Raw genomic sequence first — 13475 nt, 5'->3', positions numbered from 1 at the left:
AGTGGCCACTTGATGCAGCACTTGCCATCCACTCTAGCATCTGCTTTTCATGAGCCTAATTTCCATATTGAAACGATGTGTTGCTGCCAAAGAAATCTAGTGTAGTAGGCTGTCCAGTAATGGAAGTTGTTCTCCTTTCTCTTGGGATAGGAAGAGCTGGCGTTTGCTCACTAGACCGTTGACTAACAGAAATTCTCACACATACACCTTCAACACCCTGCCTATTCCCTCTTCCATGACAACCTCATTGTGATTTACCACTCATGCTTTATGAACCCTTCCCCTTGCAAACAGATGTTTCACAACCCTACACCCACACTTATCAGACACCTGACACAAAAGATAAATTATTTATTTCCTGCCTGAGTTGGCAATATTGTGAATTCACTAAAAAGTACCACTACCTAGAAATGTGGTTCACTGTTTAATTTTGAGCAGACACTGAAAAATTCTTTTTCAATAGCAAAATTTTATCAGCCACCACTAACAATACATATAAATGTATTTCACTACTGAATTTGAGCAGACAATTACACTGTGTGCAGAATTATTAGGCAAGTTGTATTTTAGAGGATTATTTTCTATTATTGATCAACAACTATGTTCTCAATCAACCCAAAAGACTCATAAATATCAAAGCTTAATATTTTTGGAAGTTGGAGTGGGGTTTTTTAGATTTGGCTATCTTAGGAGGATATCTGTTTGAGCAGGTAACTATTATTGTGCAGAATTATTAGGCAACTTAATAAGAACCAAATATATTCCCATCTCACTTGTTTATTTTCACCAGGTAAACCAATATAACTGCACAAAATTTAGAAATAAACATATCTGACATGCGAATACAAAACCCCAAAAAATTAGTGACCAATATAGCCACCTTTCTTTATGATGACACTCAACAGCCTAACATCCATAGATTCTGTCAGTTGTGTGATCTGTTTATGATCAACATTGCATGCAGCAGCCACCACAGACTCTCAGACACTGTTCCGAGAGGTGTACTGTTTCCCCTCCCTGTAGATCTTACAGTTTATGAGGGACCACAGGTTCTCTATGGGATTCAGATCTTGTGAATAAGGGGTTATGTCATTATTTTTTCATCTTTTAGACTTTTACTGGCAAGCCATGCTGTGGAGTAGTTGGATGCATGTGATGGAGCATTGTCCTGCATGAAAATCATGTTTTTTTGGAGCAGTTAATGTAATGAGGCTGCTTTCTCTCTCTTTTTCCTCTCTCTTCCTCTCTCTTTCTCTCTTTTTCCCTCTTTCCCTCTCTTTCTCTCTCTTTTGCTCTCTTTTGCTCTTTCTTTCTTTCTCTCTCTTTCTTTCTCTCTCTCTTTTTCTCTCTTTCTCTTTCGTTTTCTCTCTTTTCTCTCTCTTTTCTCTCTCTTCTCTCGCTCTTCTCTCTCTTCTCTATCTCTTTTCTCTCTCAGACCTGGCGATGATCAGCTGATGTGGTCACCTGACGGCATCAGCTGACACTATAAGTCGAGCGGTGAGGCTGGCTTTTTACCGCCCGGCCAGCTAAACTATCAGCTGATGCCGTCGGACAGGAGTCTGCACAGAAGTGTGTAGTTTTTTTTTGCACTGATGCATCAGCTGATTGTATAAAAGCCGTTTATACAATCAGCTGCTGTGTCATGTGATTCAGGCTCTTGAACCTGACACATCATCTGATCGCTTTGCTTCCAGCAAACCAATCAGATGATATTTGATCCAGATTGGACGGTGCGGGACCCTTGACCCAGGATTACTGCGGAGGAGGGTTCTTTATTTCAATAAAGATGGAGTCATTAATTGTGTTGTGTTATATTTCTAATAAAAATATTGTTCTGTGTGTTGTGTTTTTTTATATGTACTAGAAATTCATGGTGGCCATGTCTAATATTGGCATGACACCATGAATTTCGGGCTTAGGGCCAGTTTATAATATACAGCTAGCCCTAACCAGCCCTGTAGTTGTACCTGGCTGGACACAAAAATTGGGCGAAGCCCAAGTCATTATTTTTTAATTATTTCATGAAATTCATGAAATAATTAAAAAAGGGCTTCCCTATATTTGTGGTTCCCAGCCAGATACAAATAGGCAGCTGGGGGTTTGGGGCAGCCCATAACTGCCTGCTGTACCTGGCTGGAGTATGCTGAGCATTGTAGTTCTGCAGCTGCTGTCTGTCTGTATGGAGGAGAGCAGACAGCAGCTACAGAACTACAAGACTCAGCATGCTCCATTCACTAGTGTATGCAGGAGAGCAGACAGCAGCTGCAGAACTACAAGGCTCAGCATACTCCATCCAGGACTGTATGCAGGAGTTTTTTGCCCACGAAGAAAATGACGTGGGCTTTGCCATTTTTTTGCATGCTAGCCAGGTACAGCAGGCAAGTACGACTGCCCCCAACCACCAGCTGCATATTTGTACCCGGCTGGGAACTAAAAATATAGGGAAGCCCTTTTTTTTAATTATTTCATGAATTTCATGAAATAATTAAAAAAAAAAACGACATGGGCTTCGCCCTATTTTTGTGTCCAGCCAGGTACAACTAGGCAGCTGGGGATTGGAATCCGTAGCACAGGTTGGCCTGAGCTTTCTGGGCCCCTCTGCTGCAAATTGCAGTCCGCAGCCGCCCCAGAAAATGGCGCTTTCAGGGAAGCGCCATCATCTAGCACTGTATCAAACTCTTCCAGCTGCCCTGGTGACAGGTGGCTCGCTGGGTAATAATGGGTTAATACTAGCTTTGTTTTACTAGCTAGTATTAAGCCAGAGATTCTTAATGTCAGGCAAGTTTGACCCGGCCATTAAGAATCTCCAATAAAGGGTTAAAAAAAGATACCACACAGAGAAAAAATACTTTAATAGAAATAAATACACAGACACACTTAGAGACTCCATGTTTATTACTCCCTCTCACCCCTCCACGATCCTGGTCTACTGTCTTCTTTCTCCTTCAACCCATGCAGCTCTGCTACATCAGACAGCACTGCATGGGAGGAAAACGCTGCTGCTCCCATGCAGTCTAATCACGCAGTGAGTGAGCAGAGGCTGCGGGTTGTAAGCGGTGACATCACCGCTGCCACCGTTGCTATAGTAATCTGACAGGTGGGTTACTATTGCAACGGTGATCTCCGATCACCTGATTCCCAGTGCCACTATTCACCGGCTGTGGCATCCAATCCTTGCATGTGAGCTGACTCTGTAAAGAGCACCGACATGCAGGAACGGGGAGCCAAGCATGTGTATGAGCATCTCGCCAATACACGGAGATGCTCAAATGAGCACCACGTACCGGAGAGATGCACTGACAGGACCTAGCATGACGTCTAGCCATGTGACCAGTCTGTAGCCAATGAGATAATAGACACATGACTGGTTACATGCTATGATGACGTCACGGAAGGTCCTATCATCAGTGCTGGTTACCGGGAGGGTGCAGCGATGATCGAAAGGAGAAGCGCCGGGAAACAGAGTCTGCAGGACACATTGCGGGGACCTGTCATTATGTGTTTGTGTTTGCTTGCCATTGTTTTCAATGGGGTTCGAAGGTGTTCGTCGAACGTTCATCGAACGTTCTCCAAACACACCTGCCGTTCGACGAACCAAACCGAACTCGAACACTAGGGGGGTGGCTCAACACTAATACCTATATTGTGTTTGCAGAATTTTGAGCAGGCAATTAAAATTGAAAGCTCTACTCATAAGATTATTATTCTTAAGGGTACTTTACACGCTGCGACATCGCTAGCGATCTCATTAGCGATGTGAAATTCTAGATCTCACATGCGTAAAATGACCTATGTGCGATCCGAAAGATCGCACTTGCTATCTAGAATTTCACATCGCTAATGAGATCGCTAGCGATGTTGCAGCGTGTAAAGTACCCTTTAGAGTCATCCAAAAACCTATAACCAAAGACCAATACTCCAATCTAAAAATTAACTTCTAATAATTCATCTAAAAGCATACACTTGAAAGATATTAATAAAAATATTTAAATTTAGAACTTTCAATCATAGCGTAGAAGATTATGCATATACTGTATATGTATACATCAAAAAATGTGTGATAAAAAAACGCAAATAAGCATGCCTCTCCCTAGGATATTCGTGAACCAGAATACCTTCCTGTCAGCGGGAGTGACCCTAAGGTTCTTTTTGCCCCCCTGTTTAACGTTGGCTGACCCTGATCTTACCCTATTACAACCTAAACATATAACCAGTATGAAAGTTATAAAAGGAATTGGTTATGAACTTGTCAGTTCCCTCAAGTCAAGGTGGGAGTCAAAAAAACAGGATAGCCAACACTAAAGAAATCCCAAGCTGTCAACCGGGGGGGGCAAAATTTAATTTATCATGTAGTGTCCGTAGTCTGAAGATTACCGATATAGAAAATCAGACTTCTGTCAAGATACAAATGAAAAGTTCACTACTCCCCATTCAGGGTGACAGAGTAATTTGAAACCATTTTCCTCAATTGGTTTTCTAAAGGGGAAGCTTAAATAGGAAACAAATATACAAGGAAAGAGGTTGTGTATACATAAATGACCACAGATGACATATGGCCCTATCCTTAATTTCTTTGGATGAAGGGAGCAACATTGGGGTCAAACAAGCGACAATCAGCCCCAAGTGTCTAAAGATACTGTCCTTATAAGCTGGTATGTCTAGGAAACACAAGGGGGTGTCCTTCCACCAGTCAAGCTGCATTTTCTACATCCACAAAAAGCTTGATATTTCTGGTAGTGGTTTTATTCTCACTCCAACGTCCCATCCGAGAAAGAAGAATGCCTCAATGCCTCAACGCGTCTCCCCCCCTCTCTTCATATGGGTTCCCAAGTCTCCAATTAGTCCTCCAATATAAAACACTCTTATACCGAGGCTTGTAGCGATGTCCAGGTGCTATGGAGCTCTACAATGTCCCATAAGTCTTCCAAGATACTGCACCCTTGTATCAGGGCCTGTGGCAATGTCCAGATGCTATTTCATTTTTTATCACACATTTTTTAATGTATACATATATATGCAAAATCTTCTACACTATGATTGCAAGTTCGAAATTTAAATATTTTTATAAATATCTTTCAAGTGTATGCTTTTAGATGAATTAGTAAAAGTTAATTTTTAGATTGGAATATTGGTCTTTAGTTATAGGCAATTAAAATTGCCAAAAAACTATTTTTACATACTTCCTTAGCAACTTTTTTAGACCAGCCACTAGTAATTAACAATACCTATAAGGTCGGTTTCAGACGTCCGTGTTTCAGGTACGTGTGACATCCATTGTTAATGTGGATGCCACATGTACCCATGTTTTTCTATACTGTTACTCACAAGGCCGTGTTTTCACACGGACCGTGTGACCCTTCATGACCCTGCACGCACACACGGAGACAAGTTGTTTTTTTTCTGACAGCACGAGTGTCACACGGATTACACACTGATATGATCCATGTGACATCAGTCTGACATGTACCGGAGAAAACAGGGGTCTTTTAAATAAAAAGATTTTCTATATTTACCTGTCTTCGGCAATGCTGTCTCCCGCTTCTGACCACCGCTCATTATACTCACTGAATATTCACTCCACTGAAAAGCCGGAAGCAGCAGCTGGGGATCGCATCGCTGGGGACAGGTAAGTATTCAGCAGTGTGTGTGTCTGTGTGTGTGTGTGTGTGTGTGTGTATGTGTGTGTGTGAAAACATATGTGTGTGCCTGTGTTTAGTGTATATATGCATGTGTGCTATGTGTGTGTGTGTGTGTTCTCGGTGTATCCATGTGTGTCTGCTATGTGTGTATACATATGTGTGTTTATGTGCTCAGTGTATACATGTGTGTGTTATGTGTGTGTTATGTGTATGTGTATGTGCAGTGAGGACCTGAAAGCCGGATCATTGCGGGGACAACATTGGGGACTCATCAGAGTTCCCAATGAACTCTGATAAACCCATAAAGTCACTGTCCTGATACCCGCTGTAGCGCGGATGTCACGGGGGTGTCATCAGGAGGTCATTAGAGTTCATTGGGAACTCCAATGAACTCCTGGACGTCACTGCACAAACACTGCTAGCTGTATACTCACCTGTTTCCGCGATGCTGTCCTCGGTGGCGCAGTCACCAGTGCTGTCCCCGCGATGCTCTGGCTTCCAGTTCCTCAGTGCGGTGAATAATCGATGAATATAATGACCGGCGTTCAGGAGTGGGAGGCAGCAGAAACAGCACTGGATACAGGTGAATATAGAAAATCTTTTTATTTCCCAGACAAGTGTTTTCTCTGGTACGTGTCAAACACAGATATCACACGTGGGACATACGCGTGACAAACGAATGACACATGTATGACCATAACCAAGCATGTGACTTGTACCTGATTAAACACGGACATCTGAAGCCAGCCTAGCTGTGTTTGAAGAATTTTGAGCAGGCTATTAAAACTGCCAAGAAACACTTTTTACATACTTTCCTAGCAACTTTTTAGGCCAGACACTAATAAGTAACAATACCTATAAATGTGGTGGACTGCGTAATTTGGAGCGGGCAGCAATATGTAGCAATAGCTATTTAGATGGCAAATTTTTAGCAGGCACTACAAGTACCAATCCCTATTTCTATTATGAAATGTGCCGATTTTTGGTACACACACACCTCTCTCTACACAGCACATCCCTATTCTAAACTACTGCTCTTCTATCTAACTCAGTGACCTAGAATTAAACCCCTAGCTAAGCTCACCTACACTGCACCCTACTCTAAACTATTGCTTTCCTATCGATCTCCACTACCTAGCATTAAACCCTTATCTAAGCTCATTGTCTAGAAGCATTACCGGCAGAAACTTCCCTAACATTTCACAGTCAGGCTATGTGCGCACGTTGCGTAAATACATGCAGTTGCGCTGCGCTTTGTAGCGCAGCATAACTGCATGCGTCCTGCGTCCCCTGCACAGTCTATGGAGATTGTGCAGGGGCCGTGCGCACGTGGCGTTTTAGAGCGCAGCGCTTCGGCTTCTGCCTAAGCGCTGCGTTCTAAGAAGTGACATGTCACTTCTTCCGTGCGCTTTGCCGGCAGCTCCTGCTCTGTCTATGGCAGGAGCTGCAGGCAGAGCGCATGGAATCGGCTTTTTTTTTTTTTCACTACGAACATTTCTGCAGCGATTTAAAGCGCACATGTTCTCTTCAGATCGCTGCAGAAATTTCTGCAGTGACTGTACGCAACGTGCGCACATAGCCTTACAAAATAGCATTGATGCAACATGTCCACAAATTATATGCACATTGACATGTGACTTAGGCAGCCAATCACAAAAGCCCTTGTGTCTGACCCTTGTGGATGTTTGCTGTATGAACATCCACAAATAAAGTTAAGAAAAAAAAATGGTCACCACAATCTTATACAAAAGCAGAAAATTTTTGGAAATGTGGCCAGTGTTCAGGGGCAGAAACTGAAGAAAACAGAAGCTTGCTGACTTTTGGGAAAATGCTCGGGGTTATACCGAGCCCAAATGAACATGTTAAGGCTCGTACAGAATTCGAAATTGGTGAACTTTTACCAAACAGGTTCGCTCATTTCTACCTTAGGCTTCGGTTATTTTCTGTCAGGTTGTCAACACAGCTCAGGGGAACTAACTGCTGCAGCATTGTTCATTGGCCATTATTGTTCCAAAGTCAAGCCAAATATTCCCTCCCTGGTTAGGCTTTATTCTGGTCCAAGAATTACTCTGGTGTCATGGGCCACATGACCAAGGTGACATTTAATTTAAGCATACTCTAATATATTTTTTCCCACACCTGCCTAAAACGTTTGCATAGTACTGTATCTTAGACTTGAATTTTACATATATTAGTAGATCAGAGGTAACTAAAGTTTATTCATGTTTATTTTTTTCTCTTCATTAACTGATGCCAATGTTTCATATAGTTTTATATCTATAGTTTTATGAAAGTGTTCGGTGTGTAATAGTTGAAACCGTGGTTCTCCTAAGACTAATAAAGCATAGCTTACAGCATATATGACTAAATTAGATTTTTTTTTATACTGTCCCCAGGCACACTGCCCTGGCATATATAATATTGTAACATTGGAAATTATAAATTGCTGTACCTCAATAAAGATTGGTACTGATAACTTAGAGAGAGGATGCTAGATTTCCTATGGCACCTAGGTTTACATATTGATCAAAAACATAATTTTTAAGGTAAATGTTTAACTCTTTCTTTCTCTTTTCTTCTTTAATTCTTTTTCTTTCTTTCTTTTGTCTTTCTTTTTTTCTTTTTATTTCTTTCCTTTGTCTTTCTTTTTTGCTTTTCTTGTTTTCTTTCGTTCTTTTTTTTTTCTCAGTTACATTTGTAGCAAGATATGTCCCTTAAGAAGCTGGTTTCAAAGAGAAAAGATGTTGATTGATGATTAATACTACATATTCAGCAGAAAGATCAGATTTTCCATGTAATTCCTTCCTACATTCTTTCTCATTCCTTCCTTCTTTATTTATATTGTTGTGTTTTTTATTCTTTTGTTTGTTTTTTTTATGGAGAAAATATTGTAATTTTCAGTGCACTGCTCTGAACCTTGTGACCCTCAACATCACACACACCCTGTAAGTTACATTTTAGTGTAAACATGGTACATTTCAATGTACAATAATATAATTTTGTAATTGAAAAAAAATGATGGTTACAACAGATCAGAGGTGGTAGACAGTCTAGACTTGATTTATGATGGAAAATTATGCAATCTATCATCCATAAGAACTGTTTTAAAGTTTATGATATGACACCATGATAATTAAACTTTCAAATATCTAAAAATGTCACAAAATGCATCAAATATCTTTCTATATAACTGATCTGCTATATGTGTGTACATAATGTATTTTACTAGATAAATTGATCATTGTGGCATTATCAACCATGAATTTATGATGTGTTGGTAATTTACTCCTATTGATTTATGCTGTTTTATTTTTACAGGGTAACTTATCCCCTATTGTACTTTTGATTTAGTAGTGATGTCTAAAAATCAGAGCTTGCTTATGGATTTTCTCATATTGAGATTGACAGATGAACCCAACATAAAGGTTCTCCTATTTATAACATTTCTTCTTATGTACGTGCTGACTCTGATGGGCAATATGGCCATAATTTTGATTATACAGATAGACAAGAATCTGAAAACTCCAATGTACTTCTTCTTAGAAAACCTATCTTTTTTGGATATTTGTTATACATCAACGACAATGCCTAAAATGCTAGAGATCCTCATTGGTGACCACAGAGCTCTATCCTTTTTATCCTGTGCATTTCAGTTGTTTTTCTTTGTAGCCTTTGTGGGCACAGAGTGTGTTTTGCTTGGCATAATGTCTTATGACCGTTTCCTCGCTATATGCCATCCTCTTCGTTATTCTACATTTATGACTAAAAAGGTTTCTATTGCTTTGGCTGGCATATCATGGTTTTGTGGCTTTATTAATTCTCTTGTTCATACTATCTTCACTTTTCGGCTAGACTTTTGTCGTTCTAACAGAATCAGTTATTACTTCTGTGATATTCCACCACTTCTTATTTTATCATGCGATGACACGTCTGTAAATGAAATCTTGTTACTCACCATTGGTGTTTTCATAGGATGGACACCTTTCCTCTTTATTATTGTATCATACATATACATAATTGTAACTATATTAAAAATTAAAAGCAGTCATGGAAGACAGAAGTCATTTTCAACCTGCATTTCTCATCTGACAGTGGTGGTATTATATTACGGAAGTGCAATTTTCAATTATGTGAGACCTGTTTCCACCTACTCAATGAATAAGGACAAATTGATCTCAGTTTTATATAGTATTGTCACTCCAATGTTGAACCCAGTAATATACACATTGAAGAATCAGGATGTCAAAAAAGCAATTACGAGAAAAATGTCTTCAAACCAAAAATAAGAATGAACAATATCACAAAATTAAAATCTTCTTTTAACTGCTTCCATACTTCTATCAAAATGGTTTTCTACAATATACTTACAGGCTTTGTATACGCTCACAGTCAATGATTTAAATGTTATAGTACTCTTAGATTCACAGTGATGTAATGGGGAGATACGGATAGTACAGGGGCTTCTAGGCTGACCATAAGACTGGGGACTCTGTGCTGTCCCTTATCCAAACCGTAGACTTAAGGGAAGTCCCACCTCCCAGGGAACAGTCCGGGATGGAGATCCCAAAACCCACCAACAATGTATGATCAACAGGGGTAAAATAAAACCAAAAACCAACAACAGGAACAATCAAGAAAATATGGATGAGGAATAATAAGGGAAAGGAGGTAGTACAAAAATACACAAGTGCAGCAGACAGCACAGCAGCAACCAACATGTCCCCTCTGCTCCAAGGTTAGCTCCTAACTGAATAGAATAACCAGCACTATACCCATGAAGCAGAGGGCTTATATCCCAGATGGAAAGTGCAAACAGCTGAGCAAGTCTGCTGCTGCTCCAGTCAAGGAATTAAGCCTTAATGTGCCTGAAGGAATAAACTACATTTAAAGTGCCTAGTCCCAAATGGTAAATGAGAAAGCTGACCCTGAGTCTATCCTTATGTACATGACAGGTTTGATTCAGGTTCCAACTCTTTGATTTTGGTTCCATTCATTATTATTACTATTATTTATTAATATTTATTTATAGAGCACCCTTGATTCCATGGTGCTGTACATGCGAAGGGGTTACATACAAAATACAGATAAAATGTAAATTTCGGTAAACAAACTAACAATGATAGAATTGTACACTGGGACCTGCACTTGCTTGCTTACATTCTATAGGGTTCTAGAAAAAATATTTGAGGACATTTAAAGAACATTAAAAAAAGAATAAAAGATAAGAGTTGTATTTTTCATCCTTCTTCGCTATTTAACCCTATTTCAACTTTCATAATAAAGCAAGACCAGAATAATTTAAAGAAATGTATATGAAAAGACATTTTGTTTCACGGGATCCACTTAGGCTTGCAAATACTGCATCTCAGGAAAACAATAACATATTGTAATTCTAGGAACAATTTTAGATAGGGACAGAAAGAAGAAAATTAGTATTATTGAATTTTTATCATTGGGTATGAACCTGTGAAAGCTATATCTCACTAACTGTTTTATAATCCACGGACCGAGGTACAATAAGACTATCACTAAACCTATTCTTTTGCCACTGTGTACAACTATTTACTTATTTCAGAAGGTACTTAAGTAGTGCTTGTACTATATTTTCCTGCCAATTCCCTCCTACAACAATGTTCTTGCCTTGAAGAAATATACTTAGTATATTTGCATTCTTTGGAAATACAATACATATTGGTAGCACACAGGCTACTAACACTACTCCCCCTTCTTTTTCCAACTACAATCTTTTTTCACCCTAACATAGCCATTGGGTTCTTCATAGTACAGTTTATGTTAATAGAGATTCTATCTAAACTTGCCGCTCCCTACTAGATGTGATGGTAAAGTCAATGGTCATGACTCACTATAGATGAGCGAATTTATTCGAAAAAGGTTCACCAATTAAAAATTTGGTATGAACCCTGGCTCATTCGGCTTGGATACCCGAACACTTTTCTTAAAACTCAGTAATGTTTGGTTTTGTTTGCAGCTTTTCTAATAGCTTACTATTACTTTGGCTATGATACTGGTGCTGTAAGATGAGTGGTGAGATGTGTTTGATGAGGGGAAGGGATAGAGAGGTCAGAGGAGCTGCAGATGTTTCTTTTGGTTTTTTTTAATCTTAACTTTATGTGTGTACAAGTGCATTTCAATAAATTAGTATATGATCAAAAAGTTAATTTATTTCACAAATGCAATACAAAAAGGAAACACATATATTATATAGAGGCATTGTAATATATCAGCAGGGGGAGCCGCAACTCCTGGTATACGCAGGGTGGTGATGAATCCCCTAGATGTCACTAGTTCCTCCTGTGGATCTGTAGGGAAATGTCATGCGAGCTGAAGTCAGAGCTGAGAGATTACGCAGTACCAGGGAGAAGTCGGAGTCAGAGTCAAGGGAGAGCCAGGTCAGAAGCTGAGAGGTATCATCGGGGACTGAAGGAGAATTATACCGGAGTCAGTAACAAGCCGAGGTTGGGAGGCGGGAGAGCAGGTAGTAGTGGGGGAACACAGGGACGGAACAAGAAAGAAGGTGCCTGAGAGGGTGACGAGAGTCAGGGAGGACCGACGCAGGCAGGAGGACGGCAGTCAGGGAGGACCGCCAGAACAGGCACCAATGACAACTCTGCAAAACCAGAGATAAACATGAATCGTGACAATCATTACACACAGAGTGGTTTATTTCAGGTGTTTATTTCTGTTAATGTTGTTAATTATGGCTTGCAGCCAATGAAACCTCAAAAGTCATTATCTCAGAAAATTAGAATATTATTTAAGACAAACTAAAAAACTGATTTTAAACTCAGAAATGTTGGTCTACTGAAACGTATGTACAGTAGTGCACTCAACACTTGGTTGGGGCTCCTTTTGCATGAATTACTGCATCAATGCGACATGGCATTGAGGCGATCAGCCGGTGGCACTGCAGAGGTGTTATGGAAGCCCAGGTTGCTTTGATAGCAGCCTTCAGCTCATCTGCATGTCTGATCTGGTGTCTCATCTTCCTCTTGAGAATACCCCATAGATTCTGAATGGGGTTTAGGTCAGGCGAGTTTGCTGGCCAATCAAGCACACTGTTACTGTGGTCATTAAACCAGGTATTGGTACTTTTGGCAGTGTGGACAGGTGCCAAGTCCTGTTGGAAAATGAAATTTTCGTCTTTAGAAAGCTTGTCAGTAGAGGGAAGCATGAAGTGCTCTAAAATTTCCTGGTAGACGGCTGCGCTGACTTTGGCCCTACTCTAGCAGATAACATGGCTCCCCAAAAGATCACTGATTGTGGAAACTTCTTGCTAGACCTCAAGTAGCCTGGATTGTGGCCTCTCCACTCTTTTTCCAGATTCTGGGACCTTGATTTCCAAATGAAATGCAAAATTTACTTTAATCTGAAAACACCTTGGACCACTGAGCGACAGTCCAGTTCTTTTTTGCCTTGGCCCAGGTAAGACACTTCTGTTATTGTCTATTGGTCATGAGAGGCTTGACACAAGGGATGCAACAGTTGTAGCCCATGGCCTGGATAAATCTGTGTGTGGTGGCTCTTGAAGCACTGACTCCAGTAGCAGTTCACTCCTTGTGATTCTCCCCAAATTTTGAATGGCCTTTTCTTAACAATCTTATCAAGGCTGCAGTTATCCCAGTTGCACCTTTTTCTACCACAAGTTTTCCTTTCACTCAACCTTCCATTAATATGTTTGGGTACAGCACTCTGTGAACAGCCATATTTTTTAGCAATGACCTTTTGTGGCTTACCCCCCTTGTGAAGTTGTCAATGACTGCCTTGTGGACATATGTCAAGTCAGCAGTCTTCCCCATGATTGTGTAACCTACTGAA

The 13475-nt window shown here is 40.3% G+C and overlaps 1 protein-coding gene across 1 annotated transcript; it reads left to right on the top strand.

Moving 5' to 3' along the window:
- The first annotated feature begins 8998 nt into the window (after positions 1-8998).
- LOC142297121 (olfactory receptor 5V1-like) lies at positions 8999-12673 on the top strand. Its single transcript, XM_075341392.1, has 2 exons — positions 8999-9906; positions 12655-12673. The coding sequence occupies exons 1-2, from the start codon at positions 9020-9022 to the stop codon at positions 12671-12673; spliced, it is 906 nt and encodes a 301-aa protein (XP_075197507.1). The 5' UTR covers positions 8999-9019.
- Positions 12674-13475: the final 802 nt, after the last annotated feature.

The sequence above is a fragment of the Anomaloglossus baeobatrachus genome, chromosome 1, assembly GCF_048569485.1.
Source record: "Anomaloglossus baeobatrachus isolate aAnoBae1 chromosome 1, aAnoBae1.hap1, whole genome shotgun sequence".
Taxonomy (NCBI): Eukaryota; Metazoa; Chordata; class Amphibia; order Anura; family Aromobatidae; genus Anomaloglossus; species Anomaloglossus baeobatrachus.
Note: the sequence above shows the minus strand (reverse complement) of the source record. Positions and strands in the feature narration are given on the sequence as shown.

Bases quoted from the DNA above. Each gene is read 5' to 3' on its own strand.
- LOC142297121 (XM_075341392.1), top strand. From the start codon at position 9,020: ATGGATTTTCTCATATTGAGATTGACAGATGAACCCAACATAAAGGTT.